Below are 13,476 nucleotides of genomic sequence, written 5' to 3'. Positions count from 1 at the left end.
GAGAGTCCGTTAGCATTTGTTCTTGGGGTTATGTACAAATAAACACATATCTTTGCTTAAATTTCACACCTAGTATGAGCAAAGCATTTGTAGGTATGAAAGTAAGTATGCAAGTTGTAATAAAATATCTGTGGCTAATTCTTTGGGGTTTTGTTCAAGAAGAAAACTACAGGCCTAGCAGTTTTCCTAGGTGGTCCCTCCTTGAATTCCCAACATATTTTACTGAAAGCCCTTCTACATACAGTAATCTTGCTACCTAATTTCCAGCAGTGCCAGCGAGATTGTCTCCCAAGAGGTGAACTGTGCTTGTGGCAAGGGTCATTAGCAGGATCCTGGAAAAGATGTCTACATACTTGCTCTTCCATTTCTTTTCCTTTCTTATCCTCTGTTAAATGTAACATATATATACGATGTCTTCAGCATGCACCTTTTATTGTGAACAGAAAAAGAATGATAAATATATCCACGTCTTATTGCCCTCACTTTGTGAACTCCCTTGCACCTATCTCCCACTGTCAAGCCTGAAAATGGCAACAGTAAGGTTATGATTTCACCAATACTTACAGCTTGCAAAGCTATGAAGAAAGATCTCAGTAACAGATTGTCTCTTACTGCATATGAATCTGAGTCTGCCTTTGAGTTAACTGGGCATTTCTGTTCTCCAGTATCAGTAAGCCTGATGCAACGCCTAGCAGGCCAGAACAATTTCAGGGTGGGCTGGTCTCACGGATGTGCCAGTGAAGTGCTCTTGGGGTCTCCAGTGATGGAAGAACAAAACCCCAGCATGGACACATTGCTCTTCTGTTCCCTCCTGGGAACTCCACAGGGAAAACTCTGATCCCTTTAAAGGAGGAAAGGGCTAATGGGAAGGGAATGCCCCCAAATGAAAGTTTGCCTCCTTCTCTAAATCACTGCCTCCGAATTGTTCGGATGACAGTTTATGGTTACAGATTGCAGTTAGCCTGCGGCTCTTTTTATGTGGTCATCAAAAGAAGGTTAGTAATTTGCATGGAGCAATTTTATGACTGCCATGTCTTGCTGGAAATATCTGCATGTCTGCAGATATCTGCCTGGCTTCTCTGCAGTTGTGCTTATTAGATTCAAAGCAGAGCAACTAATGCAGAGCAGATGGCAACTGGTTCTGCAGAAGAGATAAAATGGATGCAAAGATCCTCCTTTCTCTTCTACTTCAGCCAGGAAGAGCAATGCTTATTTCCCTCCCTGCTCACCACGGTACAAACAGCATGCTGAAAGGTTGAGGAAGGAGAGAGGGAGGTAGTGCTGCGGTGTACCATGCCTAGCAATGGGCTGGGATTCAAAGGGATAGAAGATCAAGCAAATTTAGTGGCAAAAGGTGAGCTGCCAACTATCTTTCAGTAATGTCCCTTAGCATACCATTTTGCACTCTTCCTACTCTTGGCTAATCTGATGGGCAGGGAAATCACTGTGGTTTGCAGGAATGTGTATTAGCTTAGTTTGTTTAAACCCAGTCAATTTTATTCTGAACTGTTTAAAGAAAAATAACATAAATCTAAAAATTAAATCCTGCTAGGTTTTTTGTTCGTTTGTTTCTTTCTTTTTTCCCCAAAATGTTCTTCTCTCTCCAGAATGCTTAAGGCAATGACAGCTTTACTAGAACAAGGATGAAGGCACTTGCAGAAGTGGGGCTTGTAGCTTCAAGACAAGGTTGTAGTTCTTTAACAGGCTCGTGGTGTCTTAATGTAAGACACTAAAAGGGAATGCTTTGATATTATTAAGTGGCAAAAAATATTTGAGCAATTAAGAAAGCACAACAGGCATCAGGACGCTGCATGTGTTGGAAAGTGTGAGTTTCTTGATATAGTTCTTCTGATTTCTAAAATTTCACAAAGGGATTTAGATAAAAAATTTCCAATAGATGGACTAATAAAAGATGCATCTAAACCTCCCAGAAAATATTGAAACAATTCACTAAAGAAAACTCACAAATTCACAGCAGAAATACACTTTTTATAGACATACACATATATACAGCTCCATGCTAGCACACAATTACTTTTCCAAAATGAGCAGCCCTAGTAAAGCCAATTGGGCCATCCTTGTGAGAGGAGTTATGCATGTGCCAAAGCATTTGCCGTACCAGCGGACACCTTGAACTACCCTGGCAGCGGTGAGTCTGCTTGTAAATGAAGCACAGTGGTGCAAGTGGGCCAGAACGCCTCCAAGAACATAAAAAATTTGGATGAGCTAATTCTAGTACAGCCAAGGTGGTCAGGAATGACAGAGGAGAAGGTTTGATTTTTGGGTATGACAGGTATGCCAGTTAATAATCAACTAACCTTTTAATGTTGGGACAAGGTCTTGAGTGCTAATGCATTATTCTTTTTGTGAAGAAACTTCAACTTTAAACTATAGTTTGATTAGCTTGATTATAGTATTTTTTCACTTCAAGTGCATTTTTATATTCAGCAGGTACCAAGCCTTTGATTTTGCATGCTGAGGAGAAAATAATGCTTTCAAAATTCTGTATATTGCTTGTTAGTTCTCTGGAAATGTAGACATACAGTGGCAGTCCAAAATAAAGATCTTTGAAAGCTTCCATCACCCCAGAGTGGGATTAAGATATATTGATTATATACAATTTTTGGATTAAAGAAAAAATTCGTCTGTTAATGTCTACTGATCTTAATTAGCTAGCTGAGCCAGGGAATTTTTAAAAAACAACCTGTAGAGGGCAACCTCCACTTACAGACAGGATATCAAGCATGGCCACTGTTTCTTCCTGCTTAGTCTGATGCATCGGTTTGTACGGGCTAGGGAAGGAAGTCAACCCTGTATGTTAAATTCTGTACCCGTGACACATGTCAAACAGGCCATGATGCAAACGATGTAGGCAGATTTGTCCCCGTATGTAGTTATGGAATTGAGAGGATCGAAAAGAGAGATGAGCGCAGTTGTCTGTAAAGCAGAGTCATTAAGAAGTACTTTGTCTTGTTCATATATGCAGAATTTAAGCGTGCTCTGATTACTGTAAATTATTTAAGACTGTGTCTCCAGGCCTTTACAATATGCTGCCCAGGCTAACAGCCTTCACAGTGATATTTGGAAACCCAAAGAGAAAATAAATTGTTGTCTTATACATTTGTGCGTGTGTGTGTGCATGCACGCGCACACGTGTGTCTGTAAACTGCCACAAACAGGACGTGGTGATGTGACTTCTGTTGTTCAAATTCTTTGCTTTATTAGGGAGGCAGGGTGGTCTTTCAAACAAAAAAACCTCTCCTAGTGATTTGTACAGCTGTGTAATACAATAGTAATAAATTAAATAATGCTTCTATGATTTGTAAGCATCCATTTTCTATTTGAGAATTCACAATGATGCAGATGTAAATAACTTTTTAGAGCATACACCCTCTTAAATAGTGCAGGTTTTAAAATTGGGATGTATGCATAAAAAGCACACAGTATGCATATCCTTTAAGTGTTGTCTCAAGGTGACATACTACATATTTTGTATTTATATTTTGTGATACTGCAATTAAATCTGAGAGGTTAGTTATCTGGTATCAAAATATATATAAATGCAAAAACTAGCACCAGCAGTGTGGTCTGGGTTTCATGCACGGTGGGCCACTTAACTGTCAAATAGTGATGTCCATTAATAAGTTATTTCCAAGAAGGTGTTTTCATTTAAACTGTTGCCAGATCTCCTGACTGATGTACAGCTTTGTTGACTGGTAAGGGATCTGCTCAGATGGCAGGGCTATGGCGAGCTGTCACTTTTCTCAGAGTGAACTGTGGTTGCTCCTCATTACTGACAAAATGAGAAGTACAGCCCCAGAGGTGCAGTTTTCTGATGAAGGTGCTAGAGGGCTGCACCAAGCTGTTTGTTTTTAAAGCCCTTAACTATATTCTAATAAGACTACACACTGACTTCATGTAGTGGGAATTACTAGAGATTTCAGATATGGACAGAAGAAAGAAAGATTAATTTATGGAAAAATGACCACCACCTAACATTTAGCAATCACCTTGGAACAAATAATGTCATTAAATATAGTGTAAGTTTATTTAATGCCAATGTCTATCAGTATACACCTATGAGTACTGATCATCTTTACCTATTTTGATGCTTTTTTTCAAGAGCTCCTTTAAAAATACGTCTTTTGTTAGGGACACAGAAAAAGATATTGGTATTATTTAGTCACTCAACATACAAATTGCTATGCCTTTGAAGGAGGACTTGGAAAGGTGATGCTGGGGGAGAGAAAAAGTTTGAAAAGGAATATATTTTAAAGTAAGAAGACAGATGATGCTTGTTTCAAACTCTTATAGACATATAAATAACTGTATATTTAGTAAAAACAATATTCTGGTAACTTGGGCTTGAAGAGAAGTAGCCAGTCTAAATGCATTCTAGCTTTACTCTGCTCCATCCAAAGGGATTTGTGCATAAGAACAGTTTCAGTTTCTTTTGTCGGCGTTTCACACTTTCCAATGGTCACTTAATATACTATATATAATTGAACAATGATGATGCCATGCAACACAGTAACCAAACAAAGCCACCACAACCTCCCTAAACATAACTCCTAGTTACTCTGTAGCACTATTTAACAGAAAGATGATTATATGAAGCATTGCCACTCCCCTCCCCTACTTGCCCTCAGTTCTACTCAGCTGTCAGTGACAGAAGAAACCACCAAAACTTGTGCTCTTACAAAAAATCTCCATTCCTTTTTCAATCTGCCATCTAGTCACATGTGCAGAAATCTCCTTTCTCAAGTATGCTACCCTTGAGGTCCGACTTACGTAATGTGCGAGTTTGTAATCTGCACATGCTTTGGGAGAATATTGAAGCTGATGAGGTCAGTTGCAGACTCAATCTCCTTATTTGATCCATATATTTAGAGGATAAGGGATTTTCATTCACTGCTGCTGCTGTAACACTTCTAATCCTGAACACATTGCTAAAGGTATTTGGTCTCTCCTTCCTGTCACTATACTTTTCTGTGTTTCTGTCTTGCCCTCCTAATGGCTCTTTATAATTCAAGGTGCTTGAAATTCACTTGATCAGGGGGCAGGGGAAAGTTGTACTACTTCTTTTTGTATATTTCTGCTGAGGAAGATGGCTACAATATACACACAACACATAACGATGAACTGTTTCAACAAACTAGGATCCAGCACAAGGATAAGGGCTATTTTACAGGCTTTGAAATAAACTAACAACATGGAAATTAGCTTTGACAATAGTTGCAGGTATGGAAAAATACAGATAACAGCATAAATCCATATGGTATGTAAGAGCCTACAATTACGCTAGCAGAAGCACTATTACCCAAGCATCTAAAACCACAGAGAAAGCAAACCAAATAACTTGCTAATTGTGCTTTGTATGCAAAAAGTTCATATTTGGTACATACAAACAGGACATTCTGTAATGGCAGGGGCAGGAGAAGGCTCTGACTGAAAGCTCATGCAAAACAGATATTGTATCTAGCTACAAGAAGCAATCACAGCATTATCTCCAACCTACCGTCTATTGGACTCTTACCTTTTTGACGTCCCTGACTAGATGATACAGAGTGTTGGATGGTCCATGTCTCTGCAAAGGACAAATAAAGAAGAATAAAATAGTTTTGCATTGTCCAAAGGCCTGCAAGATGTAAATGCTGATATGGCTTTCTCACCTTAGCAGTTTAAAAATCAGGCAACTGAAAGCATTTAATTTGTACAGTGTCATCAATTAAAAAAATAAAATCAATTACAAGAGCATTATTTCACCTGACTTCTCTTTTGTACAAAACCCTTCAGTAAGAAAACTGCAAGAACTGACATACTGAATGATAGCTAACGTCCTATATACCAGATCAGGCTTCTGGCGTAGGCAAAGCAGGAGCGCAGCACATGCACAGCCTCTGGGATAGAGTGGAAGGAAAAAGAGCTGCTTAAGGGTCAGTCTTTCTGCACTCAGGATCTCCACTTCCACCGTTGGTAGCTCAGAGAGCCCCTGAGCCTGACATTGCATCTAGGCTGCCTCGTCTGAAAGCCACTAACAGCATGCACAGTCTGTGAATTTGTCCAATCTTCTTTTGACTACACCTGACATGCAAAACATTCTGCAGTAGACTCCCAGAATTTCAATTATATGTTACGTGGAGAAGTACTTTCTTGTCTGTTGTGTTTTTGACTGTTGATGATATTTAAGAGACTTTTATGGGAGGTCTCCTTGGCTGTAACTGATGATAGATGAGACCACTGCATATGTGCAGAGTTGGTGTTTCCATATACATTGCTCTGCACTTGCCAACACTTAATTTTATGTAACCCCATCACTGAGCATGATGAGACTTTCCTGTGATTCTTCATATGCTGCTTGCCTACCTTGAGTGATGCTAAATGACCTGCAAACATTGTCTCTTCAGTAGTTACTATTTTTCAGATCATCTGTAAACAGGCTGAACAGCAGTGGTCCCAGGACGGGGTCTTGGATGACCCTGGTCATAATGTCCTTTTGTGGTGAGAACAGACCATGTATTCCTACTCTCTGTTTTCTATCCTTCAAGCAGTTTTTAAAGCCATGCAGCTAAATTTCTTTAATAACCTTGGAGGTTTTCAAATATTGTCAAAGAGGTTTTGCAAAAACAGGTGGACCAAGTGCAGCATGCTTATTCTCCTGCATGTTGACTTCAGAAATGGTAATAGATTTCTAAGGCTTAACATTTTCCTACAGAAGCTGGTTAACTCTTTCTTGACATAAAATTGATTCCCTTGTCTATTAATTCTATTCTTTATTGCATGTTTGCAAATTTGCCATGGCAGAAGTCAGATTCACTGGTTTGTAGCTTCCCAGGTCACTCTCAAGGTTCATGTTGAAATTTGGTATTTTTTAAATGGCCTTGTAATGTTTTTGGTGCTAAGGCTAGTACGGATGCATTAGGTCATATATCATACTTGGTAGTTTAGGCGTTTCATAGCCTGGGTCTTTTGGAACTCTTGCGTGAATAATTTATGGTGATTTCTATAGCTCAGAATAAATCTGTTCAAAAAAGCCTTCTTTTAGCTGTAGAACTGAAGACTTTACTCGGACTTACTCCCTGTAAAAACTGGCTTTAGTACAAGAACTACAATGCTTATCTCTGTAGCAAGAAAGCTCATAGAGTTTCTGTTCTTAATACACAGATGGTAGTTGATAGGCAAAGTTTAAGCTGATCAAATATCAGATGGGAAACTGTCTCAAGGGTGGCATGGATACCTGTTCCTCTATATTTTGTACAAATTTAATGAATTATTTTCATATTTGATATTTTTGAAAGACTGACTTCTGGTCACCATCCGTGTGAAACATCTCTGTATAACAGCCCAGTGTGGCAGCTTCTGACAACAGGGCTTTGGAAAGTACTGGCAGAAAAAAACTTTTTGAAAAGGGCTATGTGCTATACCACAACCTCCCTCCAACAGACAGAACTAGCAATCCTAAGAACTAGACAATGCTCTAACGTTTTTTCCATGCCACTTAGGCAATTTGAACTTATTAGTTTCTCTCGGTAGGCAATAATGATGTGAATGCTGGAATATGTTTTGCAGTTGAGAACTCAGAAGCAATTTGAACCTGTGCAGTTTTATGTTCATTTTAAGGGCAAAGATAGAAAACTTGCAAACAGGCTTTTAAAAGTCAAAACTATCATTTTTGGAACACTCAGTGAGGACATGGGGAAGTCCTTCACTGTAAATAGACCTCCTGAAATCACCAGATTTCACCTTTAAATTCAGAATATTATCCCAAGAAGTTTGCTTCTATTAGTTTTCTAGTGGCTGAGCTTGACTAACAGTTGCAATTTTTTTCTGAAACCATAAGGGCTTATACTGTCAGGAGTTATATATCACCATCCTACAGGTCCTAACTTGCCAGTTACTGTCTTCCAGCCAGTGCCATCTGCCTAAATCTCAGGTCTATCATATTGGAATTACAATGACCAGAAATCAGCTGGTACTGTGTCGGGCTTAATCCATGTCTTACAAAATCCGTACAGCAGATTAGGTGGGCAAGATACAGCATGTTCTATTATATGAGAGACAAAGCTAAGAGACAATGTGGACTTCTAATATGGAAAATTTCTGCAGCAGGTGTTGGCTGCCTTGTGCATCATCACGTTGTTTTAATACGAGTGGGAGCTAGAACAATGAATACAGAGATAGAAAATTTGCCTTAGATTGGCCCTACCGTATTGTACAATTCTTCTAGCCGGGAGATGGTGAGAAAACGATGCATGCTTACTCCATTTTCTATGAGTAATTTCACAAAATCCACTCTGTCCAACACCAGTGCATCCAGCATTGCTTGCTCAAGGGAGCCCACCTGCAAAGTAAGTGATTAATTCAGGCCATTCCTGGGCATCACAGGCTGTATCTGGCTGGTCTGGTCACCCTGGCACAAGCAGGGAATCCTGACAAAATTCTGAGGGTTGCTCTGCTAAGCTTAAAATGGGATAATCACAGTTTTAGTCTATAGTGGTCTCTCTGATTCAGGGCAGCATTTAAAAAATGAGTGTCAGAGTGTTAAGATTAACATACTCTAGGAAATCCAGATTAGGACCAAGGAACTGGAAACCAGGAAACTGGTGACCAGACCTCCACACTATTCACCATCTCATTATTATCTTTATTTCTCACTTTCCTGACAAACATTTTGTTTATATTGGGTATATTTGTTATGTGCACACACACTGACTTTAATTGTGTCTTTACTAGCTTTTTCCTCAGTTCGTGGTGTGGAAACTCAGGGAAACTTTGACACCCAGCAAGTAGAAATAGCTTCACAATTAGCATTTCTTTGAAGGGCCAAATGCAAGAGGTCTTCTTATGCAAAATCTCTCCTTTTCTATCTCTTGCAGGTTGGGATGAGTTAGAAGGATGAGAAATTATCTCATACTTCCATCTTTTAGCTTGCAAAATGATTGCACCTTGCAGCATTTATGCAAATTTTTGCTACGAAGTGGTGATGGAGTGATAACGATAAGGACAGTTTAGTAGCATTAAAATCCCTCCTATGTTTTGATGCATACTTATGCCCAGTATTGAAGACAAGATAAACAGTCCTGTTCACTCCATAACTGAAAAGGCAAGGATTTTTGAAACTAGCTTTAAGGGGCAGCAAGCTCCAGAAACTACATTTAAAGCAAGGATATTTAAACAGAAACTTTTCCTTTTGTTATAAGTTTTCCAAGGGGAGTTGTAAATGGTCACGTAATGATAGCATATGAAATTTTTGTGACAGTGACAAAACAAGTGTCACAGTAATGAATATTGTGATCCAACTAAACCTTCCGAACAAAGATATGGTGGGCTTTAAGGAGCTACAGGTAGAGACAGAGTCCTTCTGGTTTTTTTCTGGGTGACTTCTACCACTGTAAGAACTGCAGCACGAGTTGGGAGTTGACTGCTCCTCCGCTGTCCCACACAGCGTTCAATAACCCCTCTATTTACAGCTCTCCCACTCCTGCAGAGAAGCTCTGCCCACGGTGCCCCCAAGGGGAATGGTGTTGGCCAGGGAGCCTGTCCCCACAGCTGGCAGACGGAGCAAAGGATGGGGCAGACGTGAAGCAGGCAGATTGATGCAGAGCACCACTGGGCATGAAATTAACACCAGCTCAGGTTTGGAGCCACAGCACTTCTGTGGTAACATTGCTGGTCAGCTCTCGTGGTCCACTTGATGACCTCCAACATTTGTGCAGCATATTTTTGATGTCCGATCATCATTAAATTCAGTATCTGTATATAAAAGCATATTGCTTGAAGAGCAAAAAAAGAAGTTTTGCCTTTCCTTTAATTTATAGCCTAACATTGTAACATGGCTGTAAACTGATACTTGTTTTTCTCGGCTTGCAGAATCATTGCTTGGTAGTATAAATGTGTTGCTTCCCGTTTCTTTAAAGGTGTGGTCTCTCAGTGTTAAGGCATCGCTAGATGTCACCATTGCCTTGAACAAGTGAACATATTACCATTTTTGTAACCGTGCCTGCCTTCAGTAGCTGTGAATGGGAACTTTGTGTTTGGCTGGGAGCATGACTCAGTATATTTTAAACTGTGTTAAAACCACTGCCGCCAACAGAATGGATTTAATGTTGTGCAGAGTTTAAAGTGTTTTCAGTAGAAGATGCTGTATATATACTGTACCGGCCACTGTTGCCCGTAAATAAAGATCTGACTGCGGGCGATGTCTACTCTGTTCCAGGCTAATGCTAGGCTCAGCTGGTCGGGAGCAGATGCGTTAGCTCCTGTATATGCAGACACGGGTGCAGGGAGGAGAGAAGGAGAAAAAAGAAACAAGACATACTTTAGACTCAGTCAACAGACCACCATGGTAATTCCTCCTTGCCAAAAGTCTCACAGGTGTCCATGTCATTTCTGCAACTGATCTTATATTAAAACAAAACCAAACCTTCCATTGTCCCTGTAATAAAATACTGGTTCTCAAATGTGAATCTATGGTTCTCAGATTGTCTCATAAACATTAATTAGCTCCTCACATCCCCCTTGAAAAATACAGTAGGTACACGTGATATCGGCAGATGCAACTTGCGGTGGAGCGAACTGGTTTCCCTCCTCTCGGATGGGAAGCAAGAGCAGAAGCTAGGAGGGATACTGATCCAGCTGCAGGAATACACACACACACAGACACACACACGTATGCACGTGAGCCCACACATACACACACACCTGTGCATCTAGCAATTACAAACAAGTTTAACTCACACAGACCCCACTGATTTCAGTAGTCGTGCATTTTATGCACATCTTTTATGCATTCCCACCTGATAAGGTGAGGATCCTGTACAAGCATAGGAATTTCTCCTCCATCTATTTGTACTGAGGGGTCTTGGTGGGACAGATTTCCCTTCACACATGCAATATTGATGTAAGAAAGCATGCCATAAAGCTGGTGTCAAGGTATAATATATCCAAATTAAATAAGAAACTATGCAGATGATAAGATGGATTTGGAACTGTTTTGTTTTTTGGAAGGGAGGGTATGTTTTTCCCTGTAGTTTTAATGGACACTGTGGGACATTCCTGCCCTGCTGTGCTTTTTAATATTTCACTAAGGATTTCATGGTTATTAGCTGATTTGTAATAATAAAACAGTATTTGTGCTTCAGTGCCACAGGGAGAACTGGCCCGAATGAACTGATCAACCAAACAAATAAAGGGCCCTTTGACTTTTAACTACATAGCTGCTTGCAGTGATTAGGTGATTGTATAAAGGCTCATTTTTTAAAGACCTCATACCTCCACTGTTTTCTTGTCTTTATTAATTCTTATACTGATATCATGGAGTGAGGACAAACAAGAGCTTTTCATTACTTCAAAGCATTTCTGTCCCCATTTCAGTACTATTCAAAATCACGCACTGTTCCAGTTGAAAGTGATCTCTGAAATTGGAGGCACAGAAAACATAAAGTGTAACACGCTGGCCAGTGAAATTCTCTGTGAAGGATCAGTTCAGCAGACCTTCGGGAAGCTTAGCCTACAGTTTAATTTCATAACTCTCAACTTTGCAGTCAGTTCACTGCCATGAAACCTTGCCAAATACTGGGCAATATCTACAGCAATTATTTGGGAGATGGTGGACTGTAGATCATCCATATTGCTTTCACTTCATTACAGAAATGAGCTCTGACAAAAAGGTAGGTGATGCAGGAGCAGAACAATAGAAAGAAATGAAGAAAAGAAGAAAAAACAGTGAAAAGAGTAAAAGATCTTTCTGTGACTAAGAAGTAACAGGAACACCCCTTTGTGTAAGACACAGCTTCTCATTGCTATATACTATGACACAGACAAAACCTCTCACAAGAGACCCCATGGTGGATGCCAACGACATCTGAACCTTTCTGAGTTTCTTACACAAGCAACATGGAACATTCAAGAACAGAAAATATTTACCTTTGGGAAGGGCAAAAATGTCTCTACAGTTTTATGTATAAAAACAGAAAAAAAACTACCTGCAGTATGTATGATAGTGTAAATTAAGTACGGACAGAAAATAATGTTGTCCCCCTTTCTGAAGCAAACAACAGATCCTCTTAAGGTGTCATTGGATCTCCTCCTTCCCATCCGTGTGCCTGCAGGAAAAACGAGAGCTTCGGCAGGTGCTCAGGCAAGCTGTCTGCTGAGCAGTGGAGGAGGCACATGGGTGAACTCCAAAACCGAGGGGCAGTGATGGCGATCCCGCAGCCTGGCACCATTTTGCACATGTGATAGGGGAGCTCCACCTCCTGATTTTCCTAAACTGACTGCAGCCTGCAGTCTGGGTAGCCAGGGGTGCAGCCTGGTTAGAAACCATTTTGGATCAAGAGTGGATCAGATGGACTTGGGGAAGGAAGTGGGCTACATACACTGCCCCGATTTCAGCCAGAACTCAAGCCAAATCATAGACGCTCCAGGTGAACACCTTCTGACCCGTAGCAGGGCGTCTTCCCCAGTTTGTGTCGAGTGACCTAGCATTCATGGTCCTTTTTGTGCGTTAGGAAGGACCTGGGTGCTGCATGAACACAGGGCCTTCTGGTGCATCTGATCATGTGAAAGAGCAACTGGCATGGGACATGAGGCGGTGACTGCATCTCCATAAAGGCCCCCAAGCCCAGCAGTTCATTAGAATTGTTTTCTTTGAGCATGCTTATTGCTCCAAATACTGAGCAGAAGGGAAAGCAAGCCATGGTCCAGCCTCTGTCCTTCCCACCTCCCTCCATGGTATTTAAGGCTGCCAGAAGCGGACAAGTTTTCCTGTGGGTGCATATGCAGTCCTGGAGATGACACTCTTCTCAATGCTTGTTACCAAAACGATTCATTTAATTGTCTCGCAGAGCACTGCAGACGTTAGGCAGTTGAAGGAAATGTATGGTTTCTCAAGGGGTTTTTGTACTTCAGGTCCAAACCAGTCCATCAGCTAGGACATAGACTGGGCAGTACAGGTCTGCATGCTGGGGCTCTGATGCACATGGTGGAATGGCTGCTCCCAGAGTGAGGTTTGTTGCTGGAAAGCCCTTTGCACCCTTCTCCTCTCTCCTGTCCTCCCTGTGTGATTTTCAGGTGAATGTGGATTACACTGGTGTTACATAAGGGGAGAAGGAAAATAAAAGCTATAAAAGTTTGTACAAAGCAGCATATGGGATGCGGATGCCGTTTAATCAATTTTATTCCAGGATAGACTGATGACTTTTGACTCAAATGAAAAAGAAAGTATTCAGGCTATTTCAGGTGGAATTCTATCCAGTATTAAGAAGTAAAAATAATTCCACTAGTATAAGAAAAACTCCCTAGAACAAATGTGAGGTGGGCTTTCTTAAGATACTGCCTCCTTTCAATCATTTCCTTGATTGCATTCAGTGCCACAGAGCATGGATTTGAGTCAGTAAGAAGAATCAAAAAAGTGACCTCTCCGAGGACTCATCTCGCTCATGAGCATCACTGCAATGTACCCAAATCAAAGCCAAA

The 13,476-nt window shown here is 40.6% G+C and overlaps 1 protein-coding gene across 1 annotated transcript in view; it reads right to left on the bottom strand.

Annotated features, from left to right (window-relative positions):
* The window catches only part of TRPM3 (transient receptor potential cation channel subfamily M member 3), a 288,488-nt gene that overhangs the window by 52,829 nt on the left and 222,183 nt on the right, over positions 1–13,476 (bottom strand). The window contains exons 10-12 of the mRNA XM_072858792.1: positions 10,159–10,259; positions 8,207–8,341; positions 5,537–5,587 (exon numbers count right to left, since the gene is read on the bottom strand). Coding sequence (XP_072714893.1) covers positions 5,537–5,587; positions 8,207–8,341; positions 10,159–10,259 — 287 coding nt within the window. The remainder of the gene's footprint in view (positions 1–5,536; positions 5,588–8,206; positions 8,342–10,158; positions 10,260–13,476) is intronic.

The sequence above is a fragment of the Ciconia boyciana genome, chromosome 4 (genome assembly GCF_034638445.1).
Source record: "Ciconia boyciana chromosome 4, ASM3463844v1, whole genome shotgun sequence".
NCBI lineage: Eukaryota > Metazoa > Chordata > Aves > Ciconiiformes > Ciconiidae > Ciconia > Ciconia boyciana.
This window is presented reverse-complemented; position numbering and strand designations above follow the sequence as displayed.